This window comes from Ichthyophthirius multifiliis (assembly GCF_000220395.1).
Source record: "Ichthyophthirius multifiliis unplaced genomic scaffold scaff_1120509251301, whole genome shotgun sequence".
In the NCBI taxonomy this organism is placed as follows: Eukaryota; Ciliophora; class Oligohymenophorea; order Hymenostomatida; genus Ichthyophthirius; species Ichthyophthirius multifiliis.
The window spans coordinates 11,397-26,727 of NW_004086008.1; the positions used below are offsets into that span (position 1 = coordinate 11,397).

A 15,331-nucleotide genomic window follows, 5' to 3' on the forward strand; every position below is an offset into this window, starting at 1 on the left:
TGAAATTTATATAAAAGTATTATATATATAAAATTTTATTAAGAAAAACAGAAAAAAAATAATAATAAATATCTTTTAAAAAATATATAAAAAGTATATAAATATATATATATATGTATAAATATATATATATATATATATATATATATATATATTATTTAAAATAATATTGTCCTTTTCATATTCTAGTATTAAAATTAATTAAAATATCTAAAATAAACACTACACAATTAATTGCTTTAAAAATTTTCTATGAATATTTTTATTTATTATCTTAAATATCTCCATTTACAATCTCTAAAGCTATATAAAATAATGGTAAATAAAAATTTAATTATATTAAAAATAAAAATTTTATTAGAAGAATATTTTTTTTTTTCTATAAAATAAAACAATAGAATATTTTTTTTATAGTTGAAAAATATTTAATTTAATTTTTTTTCTAATTAAATAAATAAGCTAAATCAGTAATTATACTAGCAATTTTTTAGTTAAAGTTAGATACAAATGTATTATATTTAAATTTTCTTATAAAATATAAGCTTTTAGACTTAATTTTAATAAAATATTATATATTATAAAATCTTTTTTAAAATTCGATAAATATTTTATAATATATTGTTTATATATATAGGCATTTTGTAAATGAGACTAATTGGCTTGCAAATATATTATATTTGTTTTAGATTTTATAAAAAAAATATTTAAATGGATTTTTTAAAATAATTCTTATTTTTCAAATTTATTTTATTTATTTCGTTTTTAAAAATTATTTGATTTTTTAATATTAATATCTAAATTAGAAAATTTTTTGATTAATTTTTAAAATTAAAAAATGCAATTAAATAATTAAATTTTAAATTTTAGGTCTTTATTTACTGATTGATTTTACGAATTTAATATATAAAATTTATGATTCAGATATAAAATATATAAATATATATAAAAATATAATATATATATTTTTATATTTATTTTTAATTATATATAAATATACATTTACATATACTATTTTGTATTTTCTTTTTCTTATAATTAAATTTTTTTTTTTTTTTTTTTTTTTAATATATATTGTTTTTTAAATTTTTTATATATTATGTAAATTTCTTATTTTTTATTTATATTCACAATATAATTGTTTTTTGCATCTTTTATTTTAATTAAAAAAATAATCAATTATAATTTTTCTTTTTATTTTATTTCATTTATAAATTAATTTATTTTAATAATATAATAAAAGATTACAACAACTTTAAAATAAATTAAATATAAAAAATAATAATCTAAAATAAAAATAAATAAATTTACAAACAACAATATTCACTATAAAATAATAAAAAAAAAATCACATTAAATCTTCAATTTAATCCATTAAATCTTGAGCTTTTTTAATTGAAAGGTTAATTTTTTTTTCTATTCTCATAAAATTATTCATATTAACTTCATTTGTATTTTGCTAATAACCAAAAGCTACTGAAATGTATTCTTTATATATACTTTCCATTTCTTTTTTCATTTGATTTAAAAACAATAATTCTGACTAACACTTTAAGTTGTTACTCGAAACACTATTCTAAGTATTAACCACTGGACTTGTTAGATTAACATTATTTTACCTTGGGACTGGATGATTTCTATTATTCTAATTAATACTAGAATCATGTAATGAAGTTTAACTTTAATTTAAATTAGATACTTTTTCAACTAAATTTTATATTTCGTTCATTCTTGCCTATGTTTTAGGATTAGAATGTTATTTCATCATATTAATTTAGGCATTTAATTTATATATTTCTTATAGTCCGAGTTCTCTTTTTTACTAAAGTTACTATATTTGATTATTTTTTTATTAAATTTCATATTCAATAGTTTATTCAAATTCTTATGTTTTTACCAAAAGCTCATTTTTTTACTTAATTACCTCTTAAAGTTAAATTTCTAAATTAGCAATTTTAACATCTTTTTCGAGTGTTTTTTTATTTAATTCTTCTTACAAATTAGTCTTTTATTTTAATTATAATATCTCTTCCTCTAATTTATCTATTTATTAATTCTTAGACTAATAATCAGATACATTTTCTAGTTTTTTTTTATTTAATTCTTCTTACATTTATTTATTTTTATCTTTAATTTATTTATATTTATTATTTTCATAAATTCTTTTTTCTTCTAAAATCTTTAATTTTTATAAATTTTAATGCGAAGCTTCTATTTATTCCTTTAAATCATTCTAAGTATCCTATAATTTTTACTCACATTTTTATAAATCCTTTTATAATTAAATATTCTTTAAATTTTCCTACCTTATTTTATTATCAAACTCCTTTTACTTTAAATAAAACTCTTCCTGAATTTTTCTCATTTACTCATTCAAATCTTCACACTCATCTTTCCATTCTTATATTTCATCTACCATTTTTTATTTTTCTTCATTGCATTTATGTTTAAATGTAGTAAATTAATTCTCTATATTATTAATATTTTAACTTTAAATGTCATTTTTTTCTGCATATTCTTTTAGTTTTTACTCAGCTTGTTCTTTTTATGAATAAAAATCTTACATTTAATGTGCAAAATTAGCTATTTTATCTTCTAATTGAGAATTTCTTGTTTTTTCATCAGTTAGACGTATATTTAAACTAATAAAATCATCTTCTAATAATTTTTTTTGTTCAATTATTTTTTCTATTTATTTATATATTTTTATTTTTTATTTTATTTTTAAAACCAAAAAAAAAAAAATATTATTTTTTCTTACATTTTTCTAAATTAATAAGGTCGATTGCTTTTTCTTTATCTTTTTTTTATTTTTCATATTCGGTAATTAAATCTTCATTAAAATGAGAAAATTATGTTTATTTCTATTAAAATTCATTCATATTTTTAACTAAATTTTCAAAAAGTTCATTAAATCTAGCCAAAGAATCCCAAGTATTCCCACATAATTCTTCCAAAGTAAATTATTCCTCATCGTTTTCATTTTCTTTTCTTTTCTTTATTTCTTCTTCAGTATTTTCCATTCCTATTTGCTTTAATTTCCCTATAAATAAACTACAGTCTTCCTATATTTAACTGAAAATATTCCTTAATTACTATAATTCCTTTTCATTAGTAAATATTAAAAATTAACTATCTGCATTTAAAATATCTTTGTTTACATTTTCTTCTTTTTTATCTAAAATTTTTTATTTTAAATGTTCATTTTATTTTTATTAAAATTAAATTTTTTCTTAAAATTAAATATTTTTCTATAACTCCATATTTAATAATTTCTATAAATTTTATTACTAATTATTTATTAAATTATATTCTTCGAATTATTCTTTTATTTAAGTTTCTAAAATTTATACTTTTTATTAGTATTCTTCATTTTAATCATTTAATTATTACATTTGCTTCTTAAAATTTAATATATAATTATTATGTTTCTTTATTATTTCTATTAAATCAGATTATGAATGCTTATTTAATTCATTTATGTCATATAATTTATCTTTTCCGATTACTTCTTCAAGTAGGTATACATTACCTTCTTTTTTTGTCACTACATTCTATATTTTTTTAAATACAGACTGCATTTTTTTTTTTTTTTTTCGTATAAATTTATTTTTTTTATTTTATAAATTTATTTTTTTAATTTTCTTATTTTGTTTTTTTAGAAAAAAAAAAAAAGCAAAAAAAATTAATTTTTTTTTTTAAATGAATTTTATTAAGTAAAATAATTTCTTTTTTATATATAAATTTATTGTATTTTCGATTTATATATGATATAGAAAAATATAATTTTAAAAATAAAATTTTGTTTATCATTATTATTTTTTTGTTATATAATTATAAAAATAAAAATAATATTTTTTTATATTTATTCTAATTAAAGTATTTTTATATTATTTTTATAAAAAACAAAACAAAACAAAACTAAGAAATTATAATAAAAAAACAAAAAATTTATATATTAAAATTTCTAATTTTTAATTTAAAATAATTACCATTTAGGGTTTCAAAAAGTAACAATAGATTGTTAATAGGATTTTATTAATTTTTTAAATAATATTAATATAAAAAATTTATTAATATATATATAAAAAAATTTAAATTATATTTAAAATAATTAAAAGTTTTTATTTTTTTAAAAAAATTATTGTTTTTTTTCAAAAGTTTGTGTCTTAATTTAATTCAGATATTTATTCAAAATTAAGTAATAATGTCTTTTCTAAATTATTCATTTTTATAACTTTATTCAATATTTACAAATATTATTCTTTTATTTATTTTATTTTATTAATTTGATTTCTATTTTATTTCAAAATTTCATCAAATAAAATTTTACAAAAATCAAAATATAAATTATTTTTAGATGTTTCTGAGTTTATATTAAAAGGAAATTTTAATTTTACTAAATTTTCTTAAATAAGAATATCTTATTACCTATATATACGTTTTTTTTTTAATAAATAAAAATCAAAAATATTTAATTAAATAACCTTAAATGTATGTTTTAAATATTATTCTATTAAAATTAAATAATACAAGATAAAACTTAAGATAAAACATTACAAAGAATTTCTTTTTTATTTTTAAAGTTATAATTATTAAATTGAATACTGGGAAAATATTCAAACTAATTATTTAAAAAAAAATAATAAAAAAGTACATATATATAATAACTTAAATACTTATATAAATAATTAAACTATAAAAAGCTTTTAATTTTAAATATTATCATCATTTTTTCCTTAAATATCTTTCAAAAAAACTTAAATTTAATCTTTTTATCCTTTAAATTACAAAAAAAACTCATTTTCTAATTATTCTAGCCAACATGTATAATATCTAAAAAAATATATATATATATATATATATATATATATATAAAAAAAAGAAAAGAATCTACTTAATTAAATTAATATTCTATTATTAACTAATTTCCTTAATTTATCGCAATATCTTATTTTAACTAATATCCACTTTCTAAAAAAACCCCATATAACATTACTTTAAAAAATAAACTTTTTCTTCTATTCTACATTTAACTTTATAGCATTTATTCCATGTATTTTTTTATTCGAATTCTTCCAAAATTTAAAAATGCTTCTAAAACTTGCCGTTTTCTAATAAACTTTTCCAATTTCCAAATTAAAATAAAGGCTTTAAATTATATTTTTTATTTTCCTATTTAATTTAAAATCCTTTTAAATCTTAAATTTCTTTTTAATTTAAATATTATCCAATAGTTTATTTTATTTATTAAATTTCCTAAAAAACCTCTTTTTCATAATTATAATTTACCACAACTTTACTTGTCTCGATTTTTTAAAATTTCCCACTTTTTTCTTTTTTAAACTCGAGTCTAAAATTAGCCTATTGTTATAAAGGTTTTGACTCTAATTTACATTATTCCCAAAAAAGTTCATCTTCACTCTCTGGACTGAGTTTTTGGTTAAATTTAAGATCTTGAATTTATTCGTTTTGGGTATTTTCGAAGTTTGTAATTTCTTCTTGTATATATATTTGGTTGTTTATTTATGTATTTATTGGCTTTTTAGGTAACAGTATATTTTTTTGGGCTTTCTTTTTTCCTATATAGTAAGCGAAAAATATTAAAAGTAATATAATTAAATATTGTTTGTTATATACTATTTTAAATTCTTTATTTAAACAATCTATAATTTATTAATATATAGTATTCATTTATGATTTTTTTTTTTTTTTTGAATTTTTTTTTTTTGATTTTTATAAATAAAATAAAATTATTATTGAAAAAATAAAAATACAAATTAAATAGAAAGTTCGAGTAAATTTTTTATATTAAAATTTAAGAAAATTTCTATTAGGAAAAAAACATTACTAATAAAAAAAAATGATAAAAGAAATGTTTAAAAAAATATAAAATAATTTCTTTAACTTATTGCGATTTTATGTATTTCTCTTTAAATATTTGAATTAATTAATAAAATAAATAAAAAAAGTTTAAAATAAAATATTATATATATATATATTAAAAATAAAAACTAAATTTAAATTATAATTTAATTAATAAAATTTAAATTAATAAGATTTTTTTTATTTTTATTTTTTAATAAAAAATATTTAAAATTAATTAATTTTATAAAAGAATAAAAAAAATATATAAAATAAGAGGAAAAAATAAAGATTTATTTCAATAAAATAAAATAAATAAACCATTATTAAAATTAAACAAATATCTTTAAAAATTCTATATTTTTTACTTAAAAAAAATCTTCATCAATAAGTTGTTTTATATTTTTTCTTTTAAAATCCAATAATTAAATGAAGATTTTATATTATATATAATCAAAAATAATCAAAATTATATTTATAAATTATGAAAAAACAAGAAAACCAAGCCGATATATATAACTAACTCCACGACCATATAGTCAAAGATACAGCTTAAAACCTAACCGAGTTTGTCCAAAAAAATATAACAACTAAATTCGATTCCATATGTGATATTGGTGGTGGTACAGGAGTTCTATTAATGCATCTAAAAAATGTATATCCTAATATACACACTATATTAGTTGAACCGTCTTAAAGTATGGTCGACTAATTAAAGGACATTTAATTTAAGCCTGATGAAATTCATGTATAAACTGGGGAAGAATTTGTAAAAAACTATAAAGATAAGCCTTTGGATTTAATTATATTATAAGGTAGTGTCCATTTTATTAATGAACTTGAGGAATTTTTGTAAAATATAAAAAAGTGCTTGAGCTCGAATGGGTGTGTATTAATTTCAAGTAGAGATAGGGATAATGGATGGCCTTTTGGAAAAAATCTAAGAAAATATTTTGAATTATCTATTCCTTATGATACTTAATAAATTATCGAGATTTGTTAAAAAATCGAACTTAATTGTTAAAAGATTGGATTAAGAGAAGAAATGAGTATAGATAAGAAATTATGGCTTAATATTATTTAAAATAATATTAGAATTCTTTCTATTATTGGAGCTTTGAATGACTAAGAAAGAAAAGAAGAATATGAAGAAATTTGCTAGAAATATCAGAATTCAGAGTAAATTTAATGTTTTGATGAATTCTATAGGATCATTATTAAATAATAATGATTTTTATATATTTATTTATTCAAATAATAATAAAATAAAAAGAGAGAGTGATAGAGTTTATTAAATTTCAAATATTAAAAAAAACAAATTATATAATAAATAAAAACATAAAAATGTTTTTATTTAGAATTTTTTGTTTTTTTGTTTTTTGTTTTTTTTTTAAAAAAAATAAAATAAAAAAAAATTTTTTGTTAATCATAATAAGGAATTTTAAAGTTAAATAAAATTATAATTTTTTGACAATTTTATTTTATATATTAATAATAAAATAAAAATTAAAGTAAAAAAACTTATAATTATTATTAAATTTAATAACAATTAATAATAGATTATTATCAAAAGCTTTTAATTTTTTTTAAAAAAAAATTGTTTATAATTATTATATTTTCCTCATATAAAATCATTAAAATTTTTCTATTTTATAAAAGAAAAAAAATTATTCAAAAACTAAAGGAAAAAATATTAAATATTTTTACAATTTTTAACCTAAAAAAAAAAATTAAAAAAAAATATATATATATAAAAAAAATGAGTTCTATTTATTAATTCAATGCCGAACTTTATGACTAACTCCATTCTAATATATATTGTGATAACTCTCAAAATCTCCATAAATTTATAAAAGAAAACATAAAATCTCCTTTAAAAGTAGTTTGTGATATAGGAGCCGGTACAGGCAAGCTCTTATATAATATTAAGAAAGAGGATTTAAATATACATACAATATTAGTCGAACCAGGTTAAAATATGGTAGATTAAGCCTAATAACTAGATGTTTTACCTAATTAAATATATGTATGTGATGGTGAATAATTTGCTTAATAATATAGAGGCCCATAAATAGACTTAGTTATATTATAAGGGTGTGTTCATTTTGTGAAAGATTTCCTTGAATTCATGAGAAACATCTAACCTTTATTATCTGAAAATGGCAAAGTTTTAATATCTACAAGGGATGTAGATAATGGCTTTCCTTTTTAAAGAAATTTAACTAGGGAATATTAAACATCAATTTGCTTAAATCCTTAATAATTGTAAAAAATATGCGAAAAGCTAGATTTTTCTGTAAATATTTAAAAATATAGAGAAAACAAAGTTATAGAAAAGTAACTTTGGTACGAAATAATCAAAAATGACATAAGAATTATATCTACTATTGGAAAGATTAATGACTAGGAAAGAATCGAAGAACTTTAAGAAATAGAAAATAAATATAACGGTGAAGAATATATTTACTTTTTTGATGAAGTACATAGAATGATTATTTAAAAATAATGATGTGAGTTAATTTTGATTTTATTTTTTGGTTTTATTTAATATTATATATATATGTATTTACTCCTTAATTTTTTTTATATATATATTAATACATATAATATTTACAAAATTTTTCATAAATTATTTGTGATTTTGAGTATTTATATTGATTGTTATAATAATAAATGTTTTTTTAATTAATAATAATATCCTATAAAATATTAATATTGAAAATTATTTACAAAACTTAATATAGAAAATTATTTACGAATATGATTTTATAATTATTAAAAAAAATATAAAAAAAATTAACTATATGAAAATTTAAAAATATTAATTAAAATATATAATTAATCTATTATATTATTAAATAAAATTTTATGTTTTTTTACTTTTCCTTTTTTTTTTTATAAAACAGTTTTTATAAAAAATTTATTAAGCAAAAAATGGTATTTTCTATATATTTTTTTTAATTAAGTTAATTACATGTCTTACATGTCATAATATATCATTTTAATTCCCGAAATATCCATCAATTTATAAAATAAAACATAAAAAATCATTATAAAATTAATTTTTGACATAGTTGTTTGTCTTGGACACTCTTATATATTATAAATAATAAGAAGTGTAAAAATACATATAATTTAAAACGAACCAGATTATAGTTTTAATTAGATATTTTAACAAATTAAATATATAAATATTTATATATTGGCTAATAATTGGATAAATAAAATCAAGAAAATAATTGTATTTAAAGATATTATTAAAGATATTATAGGAATATATTAATATAAAGAATGAAAATATAACATTTATTAAAAAAAAAAAAAAAAAATTATTTTATAAGAATAGTAAATAATAAATTTATAAAAGATACGATGATATCATTTATCTTATTTTAAAAAAGATAATAAAAATTTGTTGTTTTGTCAAACATATATATAAAAATATAAAGAAATTAACGTTATAAAAATAAATATATTTATAAAATATAAAAATTTTTTAATAGTATTGTGTATAAAATTTAAATAATTAAAGATGATAAAAGATTTATAATCTTAATAATTAAAAAAATGAAGTATTTATTTATTTTTTAGAAATAGTTTAAATAAGAAAAAAAATTGCATGTTTTTAAAAAAAGAGATATATAAAAATAAAATAAATTATTTATTTATTTTAAATAAAAAAACAAATTAATTTAATAATTATTTATTTATAACTTTATAGATTCTTATATATTATAGTTATTTAATTAATAATTAAAAAAAAAAATTTTAAATATTTATAATTTTATATATATATTAAATTTAAAATTTAATAAATATAATTAATTATATAATAATAAAAATATATAATTATTATTTAAATTATATATTATATATATATTTATATATATATATATATTATTCTATATTAATTTTAAAAAATAATTATATATATATATTATAGTTAAAAAAATGATTGAATTAAAAAATTAACAATAATTTTTAGGTAGAACTGAAATATTAAAATGGATAAACACAACATTATCCGTAAATAAAAAATCATTAAATTATATATAATAAAATATAGTTAAATATCGAAAAAATTGAAGATTTAGGTAAAGGAGCTGCATATTGTTAAATATTAGACATAATATATCCAAATTCAATTCTAATGTAAAAGGTAAATTTTAATGCCAAAAACGAATATGAATACTTGACAAATTTTAAAGTTTTAACCAATTGTTTTGATAAAAATGGTGTATCTAAACCTATAGATGTATTTTATTTTATTTTATATAAATTATATATTCTAAAAAGGTTTTAAAATTAGTGAAATGTAAATATTAAGACAATTTGGATTTTTCTTAATGGCTTAAATACCATTTTCATTTAAAATGTGGTGAAAAAGCTCCTTCTGATTATGACCCGATTGCCAGAAGAGACAATAAATAAAAATAACAAAAAAAGAACAAAAAAATTATTAAAAATCCTAATAAAAGACCTTTAAAATAAGTATACATAAATACCGAATAATAGGAAATTAATTAAGATTAAGATTAAGATTAAGAATAAATATCGAAAGTTAGTTAAGAATATAATAGTTTAGTTTAGGCTATAAAGAGTGTTTTGTAATAAAATACATCGAATGAAAATATAATTTCGTAGTTAAAAAACTTAATTCATGATGAAAATTAATTGAAAGAAAATAACAATATTATGAATATGAATTTGGAAGAAAATATTAATAATTAAATTTCTAATAAATAATAATAATGATTTTTTTTAAATTTAAAAAAAAAATTATATTTTTTTATATTAATAAAACACATTTATCATTATTATTATTTTTTTTTAAAAAAAATTGATATTATTTAATAAATAAGATATTAACAAAATAACAGTAATTGTTATTATTATTATTATTTTTTTTTAAAAAAAAAACAAAACAAAACAAAAATTAAAAAAGATATTTACAAAATTGATAATTTAATAAAAAATAAAATATTTATTTAATTTTCATTTAAAAAAATAAAAAACATAAATATATACTATATAAATTTATTAATTTTTTTATTTTTTTTTTAATTAAAATACAATTTCAGTTTCATTATAAAAAACAAACAAAAAATAACAATTAAAAAAATATTTATAAAATATGTAAAATTAAAAATCGTATTTCCGTATCCATTAAATCAATAATCCAATTCAAAATAAAAAAGAAGACCAAGAAAGAACATGGCAAAGATTAACATCTCCCACATGTTCTTTAAAAATGCGCAGTTAAGCCATAAAATCATAATAAAATGAGAAATTACTTTCCTTTTATTAAAATTCAAGGTAAAAAAATAAAAATTCAATTTTTTCTTTAAAAAAATAAAAAAAGAATTTTAGATAATCATTTTGGAAAAATGCACAGAAAACCATGGATTTCACCTGGTTTATAGCCTAAATAGTATTTTTTTTCAAAAAAAATAATAAAAATAAATAAATTTCATTTAACAAAAAATTAAGAAATTACGAATATAGTGATTCAGGTTTAACCGTCAAATTTTTACAAGAACTTGAAAAAAAAAACTTTGTGAATTACTAATAAACATAATAAAACTAAACATAAAATACACAAATAGAAATATTTCGAGAATACCAAGAATTCGAAAAAATTCGTGAAGGAGAAATCATTATAACAATCGAATATTGGTAAAATATTAAAATATATATCTATATATAAATAAAAAATAGTACAGGATGTAGTCAACATTAATAAACTACTCGTCATAAAGAAGAATAATACTATGATTATGCTATATTAATAAAAAAATACATCTAAACGCACTATCCTACTATTAAAATATATTTAAAACCACTTCTTACATCCGATAATAACCAAAAAAATGAAAATTAAGACTTAAGATGTCGATTAGGGGCTATGGAAGTGTAATTATGTACAAATAGGAATAGAAAAATAACTAAGGAGATCATTTTTTCTAAATTAAAGACTAAATAATGGCCTAAAATGTCATATATATTAAATAAAATTAGAAACTTTATGTAGTTTACATCTTTATAGGTACATATTTCTCTAGAAGGTTTTAATTTATAAGATTTACCAGAAAATGAATAAAAACTTTAAATAATAAATATATAATATTCCAATAATTCTAATTCCTTCTAGAAAAAAATCTCCAGAAATCCATCAGCTATAACTGCTTTAGACAAAAACGATATATATAGACCTTTTAGTGGTAAATTTAATGAAGAAACTACCAATCAAGACCCGTAAGTGAACCTATAGCCTTATAAATACCCATAACAGGTTCTTAAATTGGAGTTCAAAGACCAAATAGTAGTTCTTAACCATTTAGACCGCAAAGTGGGGTTAGTTCTTCCATGTTTTAGGCAAATAAAAAAAAAAATTAGTAATAAGAAGGATAGGTAACCGAAAAAACAGATATAGATAGTATCGCGTATTTTGAAAATATCCCTTTAGATAATTATACGATGGAAATAAAAGAAAATAATGACTTCAAAGGAAGTATTACTGTAATTTTAAATTATTTACATTAAAAAATATTAATAAAAATATTTTATTTAAAAGAAAATAAATATGTTTAGAAAAGTATAAGATGGCAATTAAACTGAATTTATAGTATTATAACCAGTATAAATAACGTTTGCGAAAATAATATGTAAATATCAAGATGAAAGTGGATATATAGGAAATTTAAAAGAAGCAAACATATCCATAACACCATATAATAAAAAAGATTAAATATAACATGAAGGTATATAATATATATAAATATATATATATAAAGATATATATATATATATATATATATATATATCATTAGAAATTTTATATGATATTGTTAACGGAACATATTAAGTAAATTTAATACCTGGAAAATATAAGATTTAAGTAGAAAAATTTGGATATAGTAATATAGAAATGGATTATGAGTTTAAATTTGGTAATTAAGAAGTATAATTGCCGATATCTTAAAAGAATAATTAATAAGAAAATCATAATTAAAATCATTATTAAAATAATAAAAATAATATAAATATTAATATTAATATTAATAATAATAATAATAATAATAATAATAATAATAATAATAATAAAAAATAATAATAATAATTAAAATAACTAAAAAAATCATAAAAGACTCCTTTCTGGTAAAGTAGATAATTCTATTAATAGTAGCTAGATTTTATCTAATAATAATAGTGTAGTTTTTAAAGATAAAAATATGCCAATACGTCCCAGTTCTGCTAATAAAATTCTAAAAATTTAAATTTATGAAGCATAAAATTTCAAAAATTTTGTTAAAGATTGCATCGTTAGAGTATATTTTTTTTTTTGTTGATAATAATTGTTTATCATAATTTTTAAAATATAAAACAGATAAATGATAAAAGAAGATAATAAACAATAGAACATATTACTGATTAAAAAGGTTAATGTGAAGTTGTTTTAGATGGTTTTTTCGAAGGGACATTAGAAATAGAACATTAAAGTTTATATATATATATATTGAATATATAAAAATTATAATAATAAATATATATTAGATTATATGAAAATTGTTGAAGAATATGGATAAAATAAATTGGATTTAAATAAAATGACCGAATTATGTTTTCCATTAATAAAAAAGCCATAGACTGATAATGAAGTCAATATTTTATTACTATAAGACACAGAAAAGAAAATCCTTACATTAAATTTAATAACACCAAAAGATGAAATAATAAATAAAACAAAAGGAGAAATAATAGTAAATATTAATACTGAATAAAAAAGCTAATTAATAAAAATTAATAAAATAAAATGTATAATAAATAAATTATATATATAATAAAATATATATATATATATATATGTATTATTTATTATAGAATAATCAGGGATATATAGATTATATGCAAATATAGATTTATTATAATATTTAACTCCATAATCATTAAAACTATACATTATAACTTAAAAAACAATGCATTTTGTAGAAGTTCCTAAATAACATCCTTTAGGATTAGAAAAAAATTTAATTTGGGATATAGGCGTTATTTGTGGTAATTATATTTTTATATATATGATATTTTGCATTAATTTTTTTTATGATAATTTTTAAAAAAGGTTCTAGTGGAGATTTTGTAGAAATAAATGCTGTTACTTCTTAGGAGATAAAAAGGGAAAGCTATTTAAATTAATATAAGAAATTAATCGATTTTTTACATAATTCTAAATAAATTGATATGAAATCGATACTTGGATTTAATAAAACAGATAAAGATAATGATGTTTTGTAAATATAAGGAGATATTTTTGTAAAAAAGAAAAATAGAATCCAGTTTGGAAAATATATTGATAAAAACGCAAATGGAATTGAACATTTAATTAATTCGGCTTTAAATACAAATGGACTTTATAGTTTTAATAAAATTAAAGCGAAATTTGATAGTATAAAATCACCTGTTAATTTTGGAAATTTAGTTAAATTACACGAAGAAGAAGATGAAGAAGATGAAATGCTATGAAAAATCAATTTTTTCTATATAAATATTAAAATACATATATATAATTTAAAAGATAAATAATATTTTTTTAAATAATAATTATATATAAAATATTTAAATATAAATAAATATATATAAAATGTTTACATTTTCAAGAATTTATTTAATTTAAAAAATCATTTTTATTTTCATAATATTATTTTTAGATAAATATATCCTATAATTTTTAACAATTATTAATAAAATTATTACTTAAAAATGTTTTTCTAAAATCATTACAATATACTTTTTTAAATGTTCTATTTAAATCAATTTTAAGTTTATTATTATTATTATTATTATTATTATTATTTTTATTATTATTAATATTTAAAATAATCTTTGAATTATTTTATTTTATATATTTGCTAGTTTATTATTTTTAATTTTGTTTTACTTACATTATTCTAAGAGATAAAGATTTTTATATATTATCTTATTTTTTATTTTTATATATATTTTAAATAATTTAATCTATTATAGCATTATTTTTCTTAGTTTAGATATTACTATTTTAAATTTAATATTCTTCTAATTTTTTATTTTCAATTTTAACTTCCTACGAATTTTACAAAGATTTATATCTATCTCTATTTAACATATTTTTCTAAAAAAAAATAATAAATAAAAAAAAATATATATATATTTATAATATTTTAATTAGTTTATTTAGATTTATAATTTACGTTTTCTTCATTTGGCGAATTTTTTAAATTTTCTTTTTTCTTTGATTATACTTTTTTTAATCCTTATAAAAATCTTGCTTTTTTAAGTTAATTATCACTATATTTATAACCTAAATAATTATTTATTTTAAATTTATCTATAATATTTAAATTTTTATTTTTTTAATTTTCATATTATTGTCCTATTTATGAATTTTTTTCTTATAAATTCATTTATATAATTCTAAAAACATTCTAAAAAGTAT

The 15,331-nt window shown here is 15.8% G+C and overlaps 1 protein-coding gene across 1 annotated transcript, besides 30 other annotated features; it reads left to right on the forward strand. All coding sequences in view use genetic code 6, as the record gives it.

Annotated features, from left to right (window-relative positions):
* The first annotated feature begins 94 nt into the window (after nucleotides 1–94).
* Nucleotides 95–155: a microsatellite.
* Nucleotides 156–921: 766 nt separating this feature from the next.
* Nucleotides 922–962: a microsatellite.
* Nucleotides 963–3,204: 2,242 nt separating this feature from the next.
* Nucleotides 3,205–3,250: a microsatellite.
* Nucleotides 3,251–3,583: 333 nt separating this feature from the next.
* Nucleotides 3,584–3,635: a microsatellite.
* Nucleotides 3,597–3,641: a microsatellite.
* A 401-nt stretch (nucleotides 3,642–4,042) lies between these two features.
* Nucleotides 4,043–4,103: a microsatellite.
* Nucleotides 4,053–4,113: a microsatellite.
* A 153-nt stretch (nucleotides 4,114–4,266) lies between these two features.
* Nucleotides 4,267–4,303: a microsatellite.
* Nucleotides 4,304–4,841: 538 nt separating this feature from the next.
* Nucleotides 4,842–4,874: a microsatellite.
* A 295-nt stretch (nucleotides 4,875–5,169) lies between these two features.
* Nucleotides 5,170–5,222: a microsatellite.
* A 479-nt stretch (nucleotides 5,223–5,701) lies between these two features.
* Nucleotides 5,702–5,735: a microsatellite.
* A 2-nt stretch (nucleotides 5,736–5,737) lies between these two features.
* Nucleotides 5,738–5,788: a microsatellite.
* Nucleotides 5,789–6,013: 225 nt separating this feature from the next.
* Nucleotides 6,014–6,060: a microsatellite.
* A 1,162-nt stretch (nucleotides 6,061–7,222) lies between these two features.
* Nucleotides 7,223–7,251: a microsatellite.
* A 1,856-nt stretch (nucleotides 7,252–9,107) lies between these two features.
* Nucleotides 9,108–9,132: a microsatellite.
* Nucleotides 9,133–9,626: 494 nt separating this feature from the next.
* Nucleotides 9,627–9,673: a microsatellite.
* Nucleotides 9,637–9,687: a microsatellite.
* Nucleotides 9,688–9,703: 16 nt separating this feature from the next.
* Nucleotides 9,704–9,803: a microsatellite.
* Nucleotides 9,705–9,772: a microsatellite.
* Nucleotides 9,725–9,760: a microsatellite.
* A 581-nt stretch (nucleotides 9,804–10,384) lies between the features above and the next one.
* Nucleotides 10,385–10,409: a microsatellite.
* A 771-nt stretch (nucleotides 10,410–11,180) lies between these two features.
* Nucleotides 11,181–14,382, forward strand: IMG5_178230 (hypothetical protein; the record flags this gene model as incomplete). Its single annotated transcript, XM_004027622.1, has 7 exons — nucleotides 11,181–11,293; nucleotides 11,353–12,381; nucleotides 12,437–12,623; nucleotides 12,693–13,206; nucleotides 13,417–13,677; nucleotides 13,744–13,917; nucleotides 13,982–14,382. Coding segments are annotated over 7 exons (2,679 nt in total), but the record flags the coding sequence as incomplete, so codon positions are not given.
* Nucleotides 12,625–12,686: a microsatellite.
* Nucleotides 12,861–12,894: a microsatellite.
* Nucleotides 12,887–12,983: a microsatellite.
* Nucleotides 13,650–13,714: a microsatellite.
* Nucleotides 13,670–13,718: a microsatellite.
* Nucleotides 13,679–13,724: a microsatellite.
* A 73-nt stretch (nucleotides 14,383–14,455) lies between the features above and the next one.
* Nucleotides 14,456–14,500: a microsatellite.
* Nucleotides 14,456–14,502: a microsatellite.
* Nucleotides 14,503–14,681: 179 nt separating this feature from the next.
* Nucleotides 14,682–14,731: a microsatellite.
* The last annotated feature ends 600 nt before the right edge of the window (nucleotides 14,732–15,331 follow it).